The sequence below is a fragment of the Scatophagus argus genome, chromosome 15 (genome assembly GCF_020382885.2).
Source record: "Scatophagus argus isolate fScaArg1 chromosome 15, fScaArg1.pri, whole genome shotgun sequence".
In the NCBI taxonomy this organism is placed as follows: domain Eukaryota; kingdom Metazoa; phylum Chordata; class Actinopteri; family Scatophagidae; genus Scatophagus; species Scatophagus argus.
This window is the reverse complement of record NC_058507.1, coordinates 16,796,764-16,810,991: the sequence shown is the minus strand read 5'-3', so window position 1 is coordinate 16,810,991 and position 14,228 is coordinate 16,796,764. Positions and strand designations below refer to the sequence as shown.

At 41.1% G+C, this 14,228-nt stretch overlaps 1 protein-coding gene across 11 annotated transcripts in view; it reads left to right on the top strand.

The window, feature by feature from the left end:
* The window catches only part of kiaa1109 (KIAA1109 ortholog), a 64,020-nt gene that overhangs the window by 27,882 nt on the left and 21,910 nt on the right, over positions 1 to 14,228 (top strand). For 6 of the 11 annotated variants that reach the window (XM_046411983.1, XM_046411977.1, XM_046411984.1 and 3 more), the window contains exons 43-60: positions 141 to 289; positions 1,092 to 1,323; positions 1,864 to 2,025; positions 3,449 to 3,633; positions 3,853 to 4,028; positions 4,148 to 4,742; positions 5,578 to 5,776; positions 6,494 to 6,757; positions 6,963 to 7,056; positions 8,917 to 9,123; positions 9,654 to 9,889; positions 10,195 to 10,439; positions 10,525 to 10,630; positions 11,137 to 11,234; positions 11,425 to 11,613; positions 11,742 to 11,910; positions 12,289 to 12,500; positions 13,326 to 13,409. In XM_046411983.1, the coding sequence (XP_046267939.1) occupies positions 141 to 289; positions 1,092 to 1,323; positions 1,864 to 2,025; positions 3,449 to 3,633; positions 3,853 to 4,028; positions 4,148 to 4,742; positions 5,578 to 5,776; positions 6,494 to 6,757; positions 6,963 to 7,056; positions 8,917 to 9,123; positions 9,654 to 9,889; positions 10,195 to 10,439; positions 10,525 to 10,630; positions 11,137 to 11,234; positions 11,425 to 11,613; positions 11,742 to 11,910; positions 12,289 to 12,500; positions 13,326 to 13,409 (3,602 nt within the window). Of the gene's footprint in view, positions 1 to 140; positions 290 to 1,091; positions 1,324 to 1,863; positions 2,026 to 3,448; positions 3,634 to 3,852; positions 4,029 to 4,147; positions 4,743 to 5,577; positions 5,777 to 6,493; positions 6,758 to 6,962; positions 7,057 to 8,160; positions 8,212 to 8,916; positions 9,124 to 9,653; positions 9,890 to 10,194; positions 10,440 to 10,524; positions 10,631 to 11,136; positions 11,235 to 11,424; positions 11,614 to 11,741; positions 11,911 to 12,288; positions 12,501 to 13,325; positions 13,410 to 14,228 lie in introns of all 11 variants that reach the window. The other 5 variants (XM_046411987.1, XM_046411986.1, XM_046411981.1 and 2 more) reach the window with 3 other exon arrangements.

Sequence of the window (14,228 nt, the reverse complement as noted above, 5' to 3'; positions counted from 1 at the left end):
TATCCTAACCTCTACTTTTCAGTGTTTCTAAATAAACAGTAACTCGGCAGTTAGGGGATTTCATATGAATCTTCAGATTTTAGATGTACAGCAGTCACATGGTTCTTCTAGGAGTTTTATTTTATGTAATTATTGTGAAGCCACAGTGAGTGAACACACCATGTTGCTGGAGGGAGCATGCAGTCGCCCCCCGCCAAAAGAAGCCAACTCTGGTCCTGTGAGTGGAGTGGAGATCATGAGGAAACTATCCAAGTCCCACACACACAACGAGTCTGCACTCAGAATTAAGGTACAACTTGAGGACTTAAAAAGATCAGTCAACTCCATATATCATACCTCTACTCTGCCACACCGTATGTTAACCAAATAGTGTAGTTAACAGATTAAAATCTTACTCATTCAGTGAGTTTCACAGAAATATATGAGATAATTCTTCTTAATGTATTTTGTAGAATCCAGGATGTGTTAGCAAGGGTTATTTGACTTTTCCTGAAGGAAGGGGATTACATAGTGAGTTATCAGAGAATTCTTGCTTGGGGAATAAGGTCTTACCTTTCCTGGCCCACATAAACGATTCTGTATTCAAAATGACAAACTCAGATCCAAATACAGTAAATCAAAACAGTTGAAATCATTATTTGTTACCAATTAGTCAATTGACAGGAAATGAATCAACAATTTTGATAAAACATTAAACCAAACCAAACAGTAAAACAAATAAAAAAAAAAAGTTGAGTTTCAGCACTGAATGTCATAGAGTATTTTAAAAGAAAGTGACTTCAACTGTCCTTAATGTGGTGTGAAGGTGATTCCACTGTTGGAAAGCCAAGAGGGATGAAAACTGAGACATTTTCCTCTCAACACCAAATTAAACTGCAACATGTTTGTTTATACCAACTCGGGGTCTGTTGAGGTTATTCAGTTCTTTAGTTAAAAAACAAACAAGTATTGCCTCAACTTTGTAATATTTCCATAATGGACCATTGCAGTCACTTTGTATCCCACTCATCTTTCAAATATGAAAAGCCACAGGCAGTGTTATAGTGTGAACATGACCTCCTCTGAGTAATATGTACATTTGTCATACCCAGGGCTCCCATCCATACCAGTCGCTGAGCTACACCAGCGGTGACACGGCAGCTGACTCACCCGCCCATGTGAGCCGCGCAGGCCTACCAGCCAAGGACAGCCCCAGGAAGGAGAGCCTCCTGAGCAATCTGACAGGCAGCTTTCGGAGTCTGCACAACCTGCTGGAGGGCATGCCCCAGAGGAACGAACCGTCTGCCGCTACTGCAGCCAAGAGCAGCTCTCTCACTCGCACAGGTACTCACGGCTGCTCTGTTGGGAACTACCTTGTAATGTGACAACACAATGTAGTGTAAAAGTCATTTTTGCTGCAAGGCTGACCTCTACTGTTTAACAGTGTGAATAATAAACTGAAAAAGTCACAGCTTCCTCTAGCACATTCCTGCAGTGAATGAATATTTCTGTGTTATTTACTTTATTTCACACTCTTGACATTTAGCACCACCTGCTGATATCAGGAATCCTTCAGGAATGCAGATAAGCTACATTCAAGCTTCTGTAACATTAACAAACGGCACCAGAGAAAACAAGGCATACCTTCTACGTGTTTTGATTCCTCACTGTGGTATAACACCATGACTCTGAGAGAGAGCTTGTGTTTGTACGGCACCCTGTCTTAGTCTGAGCTTTTATAATCCACACACTTAAATTTACATCAACCACATGTACTATGATGCAAGATGAATGTTATCCATGAACAGCAGTCGGTATGTGTGTGATGTTCAGTTTTTTTGTGTAGTCTGTGCCGTGATGTAATGTGCTCTCAATCTCGTTCAGGAAACAGCTTGGGGACAGACATGCTGACGGAGCACCCGCTGCTGTCGGAACCTTCCTCTGTCAGCTTTTACAATTGGATGTCCAATGCTGTGGGCAACAGGACGGGGGCTGTAGTGCAGGACTCACCGGTTAACCGCTCCCAGCACAACAACCTGCAGACAGGTCAGACACCGTGGACTCAGAGTTTGCCTTGGAGGAGTCTTTTCCATTTGTTAAACCTCACAGTATATTTCTTAATAATTCCATTCTGCCGAGATGAACTAATTTCTATGGAACTTGCAGGGGAAAAACATACAGTTATTTTCTTTGCTTTGAATGTTTTTGTTTTAATACTGTCAGAATAGATACTAATTGTTAATACCTTACTGCTTCTCCTAATACAACTATAAGCTTTAACATGGAGCAGTTTGGTTAAATGTCCATATACCATTGCTGTTTTACTAGACCCTCTGGATTCTCCTGTCAGCCACTTCCAGTACCAGCCACTACCAGCAGTTAACAGTCCAGAAGGAGGTCAGGGATTGTTGTTCGGTCTTGTGCTCCTGGTGTTGGTGAACTAATTACCTAGCTAGGAGTTAGTTTGTTCTCACTCTGCCCTCAGTTAGTTTGATAGTTACCTAGAACTCTGTGTCAATCTATCCTGCAGAAAATCCTGGAGGGAACTGATTTATTGCAGCAACTTGAATGTACCTAATCGATTCAACAATTTTACACTCCTGGTTAAAGCCTGTATAGGATTCTTCTGTGATCGTAGCTCACTGATGCAACTGTCATTAAATATTATGTTTTTCTGTTTCACTACACATACACTGACAATGGAGTGACATAGAGAAATTTACTGTATGTGCATGTTAAAATGTCTGGAGGGGAATTTTAAAAATGTGCTTAGAGATATAAAATGAGCTTGGTAGCTTATTAGACTCTTTGGAATCCCTTGTAAGTGTGCCACAGGCCTGCAGTGGTGCCAATGTGATGAATAGATAAAGTTGTTGTTTCCTCACTGTTGCCTTCCTGCCAAATACTGTGTGAGAAGCAGAGCACGTAAGCGAGCTGAAATTTTGTTCATCTCTCACAGCACTGCTCTCTCCCACCCTCTGTTCATCTGTGCTTCCACTTATCATCTGAGCAGCTGCACTCTGTTTGTTTCATCCTCCCTCAGTAGTAGTTTAATAAATTGGAATCACCCACTTGGATCAGTGAAAAGATGCATCTCACTCTCACAGTTTAACTGAGTACTTCTGACTGTGTGGATGCAGTTTTTAATGTGTGAAAGGCTGGATTTGTGCCCAAGACGATGAGTTTTGCCTCATATTGTAGTCCGTGACAGAGCAGCGAATTAGCAGTTCCTTACAAAAAAAACGAAGTGAACGCAATGCGGCTCTTCCAAATTATGCAAAACACCCCCTGTAGTGTGACTGTTGCCTTCCATTTAATTCACTCTAACGTCTTTGTCATGCCAAGCTGGCTTGGTAAAATTCTTCATTCTACAGCGCTCTAGTCACTCGCTGTGCTCACAAGTGTTGTTGTCAGTGGATTTTTCCAGGATCTGCTTGGTCTCATATTACATGTATCCCAAACCTCTTAGGTGGGACGTGTAACCTGCCCACAATCCCCTCCGCGTCAGACTTCAACACAGTGCTGTCCAGTGACCAGAACACCCTGGATGGGACCCACTCCCAGCACTCCCAGCATAGTACCAGTCAGGATGACATGGCTGACATTGAGGAGGGGAACCAGTGTCCGGCTGCTGTTCAGTTAGCTGATGCTCAGGTGCTGTGAATGTATTTTTCTGCATTTCCCTATTGTTTTATTCAATAATTGCACTTTCAGTCTAAATCTTCACTAGGCAGCAAAGAAGTGATATTTTTATCTTTATTCCATAGGGCCTCTGAAGTTCTTTTCTGCAAGAATCATAGCTCAGTTACCACATCAGTGCTACAAAACAACCTGTCTTCATTTTGTGCTTTGAAATCTCTTTTCCACCCTCAGGTTGTTTTCAAGCCTTTGCTGAGCTACACTGGCATCCAGGCCCAAGACACCACCCCTCTTAGTTACAAGATGTATTTTGGGGAGCATCTGTCTTTTTCTGGAAACCTCGAGTGTCTCAGAGCGGACATTGTCGATTCTGACACCTCCAAAGAGCGGAAAAACAAAAGATCCAAGAGGTAAGCATAAATCATATGACTGTTAAACAATAAAAAATGATTAGGACTAGAAAACCTAAGTGCAAAATGTCTGCTAAATGCAAGCGTAACCCTCTGTTTGTCCCTCCCTCCATCTGTAGACAAGGCATGGTGAATCTCCCTCCGCTGGAGTTTAAGCCAGCACTGTTGATTGAGACATTCAGCTTAAATGCAGTGGTTATGGAAAAGTCAACGAGCGCTCCACAAGGCCCCACCGCAGCTCCACTCTCTTTCCACGACCTCAACCGCCGTCACTACAACACATTCCACTGCGATTTCACCACAGCCTGCCAGGCCATCAGCCAGCGTGTGGACATGGCCCTGGTGCGCCTCATCCACCAGTTTAGCACCATGATTGACGACATCAAGGCAACGCAGACTGACATTAAGCTGAGCCGCTACACCGCCGGCTCAGCCTCCCCGACGCCCACCTTCAAGGCCCGGCCTTACCGCCATTTCAGGTCCTCCGACTTCAGCCGCAGCTCTCGAGGGAGCCTCAATGGAGCAGGACGCAGTGGAACGCAAACCCTGAAGAGCAAGAGAGGGATTTCTGGAGGGGGAGGAGCAGGTGTGGGAGGAGCAGCCGTCACTGGGGGTTTACCCCCTAATGGACCTCCATCAGGCATGGACACGCTGGGGAGAAGGGAGCCTCGAGGACGCAGCTCCCTCGGACGTTCAGAGCGACGTACCTCTAAGGTAACAGCAACATAGACAGGAGGAGCCATCATTTAAAAAAGTGATTTCATGTGAAAATTGCACTGCTGAGCAACAGCTTATGTTTATACTGAAATGTGTGGACTTTCAACCTCGACAGCATAAGCACACTAACTGGGTCCAAGTTTGTTTTCTGTCAGATATTGATATTGGCAAACAGGAAATAAACTTGGAACCCATTCTGAATATTTATGTTTTTACATTTGATGCGGTCCCATAGATTTCCAAGGTTGAACGCCAAGAGCAGGCCATTTCAGTCTTCCTTTTTAATCTATAGCTTGGAACAGCCAATACCTGCCTGAATTCTCAATCAGTCAACTCCCCAAATTCACTCTGAACCTGTCATTTTCTACACACAGACTCTAGAGGGAGCCAGTAGATAGTAAGAATTTCAAGCAGCATTAAACACGGTGTCAGCTGCTGGTAAGTTCAGAGTTTTCAGGCAAAACTTAACTTAAATTGTTAAAAAACATCATCCTGTCTGGTATTGTGGTTATCACCAGCTGCAGAAGCATTTTCTGAGGTCAGAGGACTTTTATGGAGGATATATCAGGGGGAATCATGACAGAACACAATTCTAATCTCGGCCAGTGCTTACAGAAATCTCTCTGTACAGAAATAATGAAGTTACTTTCCTGTGCAGGAAGTTAATGTCTTACAGATCTCATTGCCTGTCACTGTCATGACAATGTACAGGCTATATTATTACAGAGAAATTAGTGGCCCATACTGTTGCCTTACCTTTCAGCCCCATGATGCATGTTGTGACAGTTCTGTTTGTTTCTTAACTTGGAATATCGTTTAATTTCCTCTTCAGGTGTCGAGAAAAGGCTCCCGTGACGTGGCGGACCACATGGCCATCCAGATGGACGACTCTGACTCCATCACTGTGTCGGAGCAGAGCGAGCCATCGGCAGAATGTTGGCAGAACATGTACAAGCTGCTGAACTTCTACTCCCTCATCTCCGATCCCACTGGAATCCTGGAGAAAAGCTCTCCAGAGAACTGCCTGTCAGGTGGGATGCAGCTTCCAGCATTCAGTCAGCTCCTAATATCCATCCTTTATCCCACACATGCTTTTCTTTTCCTATTTTATTTTCAGTTTTATTTTTTAAGATACTGCTGTAGAGTTTTGATTTCCTTTCTCATTTTGTCTTTGTTTTATAATGACTTTATTCATCAGACTGTCAAATTAGTTAAGAATACGTTTTCCTATGCTTTTCTCATGACTCCATATGTATGTTACCTTTCTGTACATTTACATTCTATACATATGTGTTTTTCCTACTTGTATTATTTATGAATTTCTAGTCAGTTTATCCTTATATTATCTTTTGCTGCTGTTTTGCTTTTGCTCCTACATTTCCCGGGGAGTTTAAATATGAGAGTAGCTTGTACTGATGGGACAGTGTTTAAGCAGAAATCTAATGGAGTGAAAGAATGAATTCCTTTGGGTCTCAAACTTTGCATTACATTTTTTTGAAAGAGGACACATCATTCCACTAAACCTGCAGCTGAGGAAGAAGACTATCATGGTGTAGTAAAGTCACGCTTCACAAATAATGCTTAGTCATTACGAAAAATCCTAGTATTAACTATATTATCGTAATAATACAGTTTTTGATAATATTGCACAACTAAGATATAAACATCTGCTGTCTTTTCACACATCTACAACGGTTGACTTGTGATTTGCGTTTTACTGAACATTTTGTTTCACCTTGTCTCTGCAGAAGGTGGACGGCGGCCCTCGGAGCCGCTCTGTAAAGTGATCTTTGAGAACGAGCAGCAGGAACCCGCCACTCCTAACAAGCCCCAGGGTGCTGGCGGCCGCCGGCGGAGCCTTGTGAGCTCAGAACCCCAGCATGTTACCCTCATAGTGTTCGGCATCGGCATGGTGAACCGCACCCACCTGGAGGCCGATATCGGCGGGCTGACCATGGAGGCTGAGCTAAAGAAGATCCACGGAAGCTTCACCCTGAAGGAAAAGATGAAAGGTGAGGCCGAGTTCTTTGGCTGTATTAGCTTTTCATCTTTTATTTTAATTTGTTGAGAAAGGTCTGACAACAGTCACTTAGCCAGTGTTTGGTGGATAAATTGAATTTTAGACATGACATTTGGGATCTTTTCCTGTATTTATACACAAAATATAATTTTTGCTGAAAGCTTGTTGGGTTTAATTTTTCTTTCATGTGTCCTTAGACATCCTGCACCAGAAAATGACAGAGACGTGTGCATCTGCTCACATAGGAGGAGTGAACATTGTTCTGCTGGAGGGCATAACACCTGACATCCAGTACGTACAAATTCTCTTCATCCTCTACTAATCTGGGAAGTGATTTAACAATTATTGTAAATAAATAAGCATCTTCAATATGAGGACTTTCATGTCTCATCCTGAAAGGAATTCTTTAAAAAAGTAAGAGTAATTATACTTTGAATTACATCAGAGTGTATTGATTCTAACTGTATGATGGTTTGTTGATTGCTATTTGAAGAAATGACTAAGGCTTTTTTAAAATACATAACCAAGTAATGATTTTGTTATTTTCATTCGATATTTGTTTATTTTTGTGATGCATAAGAAAACAACTCTTTGATTTTAACTGTGGTCTGACAGCTATAGCACTTCTCACCTCTGCTCTCAGTATTACAGCTTTGCCAAAAATGTTATTTTTTGTTTTTTAAGATACTTAGTCATATCAAAATAATGAGTGAAGTCAAAGAAGAATACTTTGGTCTGTCTTGGATTTAATGTACAGTACATTTGAAAAAAAGTTTAAACTAAAGAGCGCTTGCGAGGGACAATTACAGAGCTCATTTTCAGGCCAGTAATTTTAACAGCAGTTTTTGTTTTTACAGCAAGCAATTTCCTCAAAGCATAAGCACCCTAATCAGTTTATAAGCGTTGAAGACATACATTCAGAGAGGCTGATGTATCTCCACGCCGCTATGATTCAGTTCTGCCGCTTCAATAAGAAGCTTTTTTTTTTTTTTCATCTCATTCTGTTTAACCAATGCAACCACTGTGAAAATATTCTCACACTGGAGCTATTTTCTAAACTGCACCCATGAGGTATAAAATTTCCCAACATTCACATGTAAGTAAGAATGATTGCAGTGCAACACATATTTTGCTACTCGCCTGCTGGCCTCAAATTAACACAGTGTGCAGACAAAGAACATTGATTACACGATGATCATCAACAGGCTCCAATGTGTCACACTTTGAGTGAGGTGTCTGCCATATTAGCAGATTCTGAGTAGTTATTTTGAGACATTTTCTTGTTCCTGCTTGTGAAAAGTTGTGTTTTCACCTTACAATGTCTCAGAACTGTTTCACACTTTCTTCTGTTCTTTTTTTACATTCTTTGTCTTTCTCTTCCAACTACTTGCATAGACTGGAGGATTTCCCAACATCTCCCACCAGCACAGCTAAACAAGAGTTTCTGTATGTTATCGCTACCATTTAGGGCTCACATGCATCAGTAAATCAGAATTGCCCCAACTGCACATCCTTCATTTGTCTGAGTCTCCTGTTACCCATGTGTATTTTCAGTATTCAGTACAGTATCTCAGGACGTCCTTGTTTAGATCTTAACTGTTTTGTGTATGAAGCCACTTTCACCGGTTACATAAACCTAAGTTGCCAGTACTGTTGACTTTATGAACGCAAAAAGTTGGCTGGTTTTATTTTTCAAGTTATTTGTCTCATTCTTATAGGTCTCAACTGTTCTTTCAGTCTTTACAGTCTGACAAGATATTGAAATATCTTTTAATCGGTCTGATATTTCAACATGTATACTTACGCTATATATATTTTACACACAGGAGACAGAGTAGGACATTCATATTTTATCTAAGAATGCAGAAAATGTTTTATTTGACACAGGAGTCAGGATTACAAAATGTTTTCTGCATAAGAGACCTTATATTTGTCTGTAATAGTGTACAAATCATTATCTTATTCATTCATAGTGGAACATGTTTCACTGTTACAATTGCTCACCTGTGCCCAGAAAAGTGAATCTGCATGGTGTTTCCCTGTCCTTTAAGTGTCCATAAAGTTTCACATTCATGCAAATGTCCACATCACCTCAATGAGAGAAGCAAATTTCAGTCCCGCTGCTCATTCCCGTTGATCCTTTTGTTTCAGAACGGTGGTCAAATGCAACATCGCCAAGTCGCAGGCCCTGTACAGTGCCCAGCGAGGGCTGAAAACCAACAATGCGGCCGTCTTCAAAGTGGGGGCCATCATGATTAACATCCCCCAACACCCAGCTACTTTGCACAGCATGATGGTCCGCAGCTCTCACCAGCTCTCCAAGCAAATCTCTGACCTCATCCGCCAGCCCTCCAATGTGTATGTCCACTTCAGCTCTCCATCTCCACTTTTTTTGTGCAAAGTCTCATTTATAGCTTATAAAAACAATGAGACTCTAAACTGCTGTACATTTTATTTAGAATCCTAAATTAATTCATGATTCAACTGCTGACACCATCAGATTTTAATCTGGACTTATTAAAATCCTCATAAGAAATCTTTCATCTACATAAGTAACAAGTAACTTCAGTATATCCACACTGTTGCCAGTTAACTGCTTTCAAAGCCTGCGTGTGGACTGTTTCCATGGTAATATTCTGAAATATCTTAATGTATTTGGAGAGTCGTAGGTGTGCTGTGGATATTAAACAACTATAATTTGATGTTCACAGGAATATGAGCCAGTATCTCCAAAGCTCTGCATAATAACCCATACATGCATAACTAAATCAGAATTGTTCAACGCTGTGAATTGCATCTTCTCAACAAGTTTAAGTCCAGTCCAGTCATTAACATAGCAACAGTGCCTATAATGCTTTTGTTTTTTTTGTTTTTTTTCCCCCTTACAGGCAACCTCCCAATAGGGAGGACACCCCCACGCCACAACCGTCTGACAAAGCATCCAGCATCAATCAGACCCCTGTAGAAGCCAATGAGTTCCCTCAGCTTCCCGAAGGCCTGGAGAAGAAGCCCATTGTCCTGAAGTTTAGCGCCATGATGGATGGTATTACCATCGGGGCTGCCCTGTTGCCCTCACTGAAAGCGGAGTACAAAATGGGCCGAATGAAGAGCCATGGCATGACAGGTGTGTGTGAGAGAAGATTTGATGATCATGTAAACTTATTTACTTATTATACTTATTAAACTTTTTTCCTTAAAAGATCACTCTTGCCTATACTGTGTGAAAAGACAGATTTCACATCTGATGCTTTCCTCATAGCTATTGAATAGGCTTTGTATTATTTATTATGTGTTTATTAAAAATAGAATGAAAGAAATGATCCTGTGCATCTGGAGTTGATGTCACTGCAATCCCAAGATAAAGAAAAGGTCATAATAATAATCACAAAAATAAAATAATAATTTTTTCTTCCCTCTTTCCACATTTAGGGGCACAAACCAGTTTCACCTTTGAGTTGCCAAATCACAAGCTTTGCTTCCAGTCAAAGGTGTCCCCAGTGGACATGTCCACCATGCCGCCATCAGCTAGTCTCACCCTGCCTCCCGTCACCATGTCAGGAGAATACATCATGGAGGACCACGAGAGCCACTCAGACCAGGGCTGGGCACCTGACGACTTCCTGGCAAAGCCTGGGAACTACCTCCAAGGCAACTACCTGCGCTGCGTAGCTGAGGTAAGAGGCTTCTGACACATTTGCCGCCATGATGGATTAACGGAGCAGCCACTGGTGATTTTAACATGTCCCCTCTGACTTGCAGATTGGTTCATTTGAGCACAACCTGACCACAGACCTGCTCAACCACTTGGTCTTCCTGCAAAAGGTTTTCATGAAGGAGGTCAATGAGGTCATCCAGAAGGTCTCAGGTACAGGACCAAATGCCCAGACGCACTTTTATGTGCAAACTTAGTACAAATTGCAGGATCTATTTTACACACGTGTGTTGAACCCGTAGAAAGCTAAATTCTTTTTCTTAGCTGTTGTAAAGGGCCAGTTTTTCTCTCAGATCAATAAAGTTAATTTAATCTTAAACAGCTGGCTGTTCCCCACAGTATTCTGTAGCCTATAGCTACAGATTGAGTCATTTTCTGCACAAAACAATGCCCACGGCATTGACTCACATCTAGTCATGTTCAATTTCACAACATGTTGATAGTGATTTGTTTAATTCACTAAGATTGATCGATGTAATTGCCCAACAAAGAGAGAACTTGGGAAAAAGAATAATGAGAATGGTTTAACTAATCACATCAGGAAGGAGTCTGTAAATGTAGTTGTACAAGTATACGCATTCGCACACAGAGACAACATATCTGTTATCTTACACACATTAACCCTGCCATATTAACTTGTATACTTTGTGTTCATGCAGGAGGAGAACAGCCAATCCCACTGTGGAATGAGCACGACACCTCAACAGATGCAGACAAGCCAAAAATCCTGCTTTATTCTCTGAGCCTCATGTTCAAGGTATCTCATGTTCATGATATTTTAACATAGAAATCCAAACATGAGACCCAGTGGTGACGATTTCTGCTCCAGACTTTGTGTCGTTTCATACATTAAAGCCCGTGAAGGATTTCTCCCTAGGGGTTTTTTGGATTTTTGAGCGTCGGTTAAGTTTGGAGAATTTTCTGAATGCCATTTTTCCTGCTCACAGGGAATCCAGATGACAGCCACCACTCCCTCTATGCGAGCTGTGCGCTTTGAGACAGGCCTTATCGAGCTGGAGCTATCCAATAGGATCCAATGCAAGGCTCAACCTGGCGGCAGCAGCAGTTACCTTAAACTGTTCGGCAAATGTCAAGTGGATCTCAACCTGGCTCTCGGACAGATCGTCAAGCACCAGGTACGAGCAAAATACAGTTTTCTCTTAGTAAGTTTCAAAATGAAGCACACATTTTTAATAAGGTTTGTCCTTTTGGAGTTGATCATAGTACTTCACTGTCTGACACCCTATCACCCCTCACTTTACAGGTGTATGAAGAAGCTGGCTCAGACTTTCACCAGGTGGCATACTTCCGAACTCGGATTGGTCTGCGGAACGCCCTGCAGGAGGAGATCAGTGGCTCCTCCGACAAGGAGGCTGTCCTCATCACGCTCAACAGGCCAATTGTATTCGCCCAGCCGGTGGCATTTGACAGAGGTTCAGTTTCTTTTTCTTCACATCACATCCAATATCAAGTTTCAGATTTTCAAATCGATTAAAGCATCAGCATTGTTGGTTTAACTTCTGTCTGTGTCATCATTGTTAATCCTGATCCTTCAAGGTCATTGGAATAAAAAAAAAATCTGAAACAATTATCTTTTGTTAAACTACAAGAGAGAGAAATCAACATCAATTTAACTTTTGTTATTTCCCGTGAACTTAATTCTTCATCACCACAGCAAGGAACTTATGAGTGCATTGCACCTAGTTTCCGCAGAATTCAGCCATCAAGCTCTGTATACATTCTTTCTTATTCTCTTCACATTTACGAATTCATATTAAGTTCTTTCTTACTTGCTCATACTCCTCCTACAGCTGTGCTCTTCTGGCTGAATTACAAGGCAGCATATGACAACTGGAATGAGCAGCGCTTGGCCCTCAATAAAGACATCCACATGGCCACCAAAGAAGTGGTGGACAAGCTGCCAGGCATCCAGCAGACCTCAGCCCAGGCCTTCAGCACCCTTTTCCTGCAGCTGACAGTCAATGACTTGGGCATCTGCCTACCCATCACCAACACCTCCCAGGTAATCTTCTGTGCTTGCTTTTATGATTGTCCTAAGTCAATATTGTAGAACCATAACAGTAAAACTAGATGTCCCTAGTTTATATATTGTAGCTGCTGTTGGTTTCAAGGTCATTCAGCTAATATATTCACACTTACTCATGTAATGTCATGTGTAACGCAAATTATGTGACCAGAGAGATGAAAGAAATTACCTGAAACCTCTCACAACTTTAATCTTGTTTGATTGGCAGTAAAATACCATGGTTCACGATGATGTTTATTATTAGCCTAAAAAACGCAATAGCATTCTTATTCTTATTTTTATTCAAGAACAGTTCGTCGGAAATAAATTTTGTTATTAGTTGTTGGCCTTCATAAATTGTTAGTGGTTGTCCACTAGTGGAGACTGTCCGTTAATCTGCTTCATCACACACCTTCACAGGCTCTCTAATGTGCTCTTTTAATGCAAGCATATGTTGACGTGCTACGACAACATATGTACATGCAAATGAACAATAACAATATTTATATTTGTTTTTTTTCCCTACAAAATTTTTGTTTGGTGATAAATCCATCCAGGAGAGGCACACTAGTAGTGCACCATATGAATGTAATGCACATATCATTTTTAAATACAGTTTTGTATGAAAAACAATTCAGAATTACCAGTTAGCATTTCAAATTTTATTTATTTTATTTTTTGGCATGACTTATATGACCACTCCAACACTTCTAGATACTTTTAGGGGAACATTTCACATAAATTAAAGGTTGTCTTGTTATTCTTCCCATATGTCCATTGAGACAACATATACCAGCTGTTATGTCACACTTATTTCCATAGAGAGGACAAGTACCACTTACGGAGGGCATCAACTCTGAAGCTGGGGCCAGCACAACAGTTGGCCGGCATAAAAATCCACGAAAAGTAACCTACAAATTTATTACATCTCTTGTGATGGCTTGTTGTGGGACTATGACTAACTGTTATCAATGTTCTTCCATGACATAACGTACACTGCATCACAAGTACCCTTTTGATGAAAAATGGCAGGTCACACCGGTTTGTAACTATCAGATTTTCCCCTTCAAAGCTGGCATAACAACTAATGAAGTTTGAGCTGGTGTCTGAGGTGTTTGGGGTGTGTAATCTCTAGAGGTTATGCCAGTTGGTGTCCAGAATTTTTCTTATTTGTTGCTAAAATGGAAACAAGGACATTTTCAGGCTATGCTTTCATATACTGCCATGAAATTGCGACATCTCATACACAGTTCTAGATGTAATGGCACGGTGGTGCACATGGCAGCCTCTGTCTACAAAGCATGTGAGCCTTTGGAAATTACCTGGATTTCTGCTGCAATCACCCCTAAACTTATTATCTGATTTTGATGTCAGAATAATAGATAATTATTTATTTAAGCAGTGAACATACTCACTTCCAATTATGACAGGAATGATGATCATACCCATATGTTAGGACAAATTCAGAGTTAATCCAGAAATTCAGGTAATATGGGCATTTTAAATAAATAAAAAAAAATCCTGCAATGAAACACCATCTAACAAACTGAAAAGCTTGGTAACATATCCCAGCATATCATAGCTGTATTTACTGCATTACTGATAGTCTGTCATGTGCAGACTATTAGCAGAAAGCTGAATTATTTTTCAAAAAATAACATTTTCTTTGTATTTTTTTTTAAATCATATGAAAATGGCTGCATTAATCATAATGTTACCTAGCTG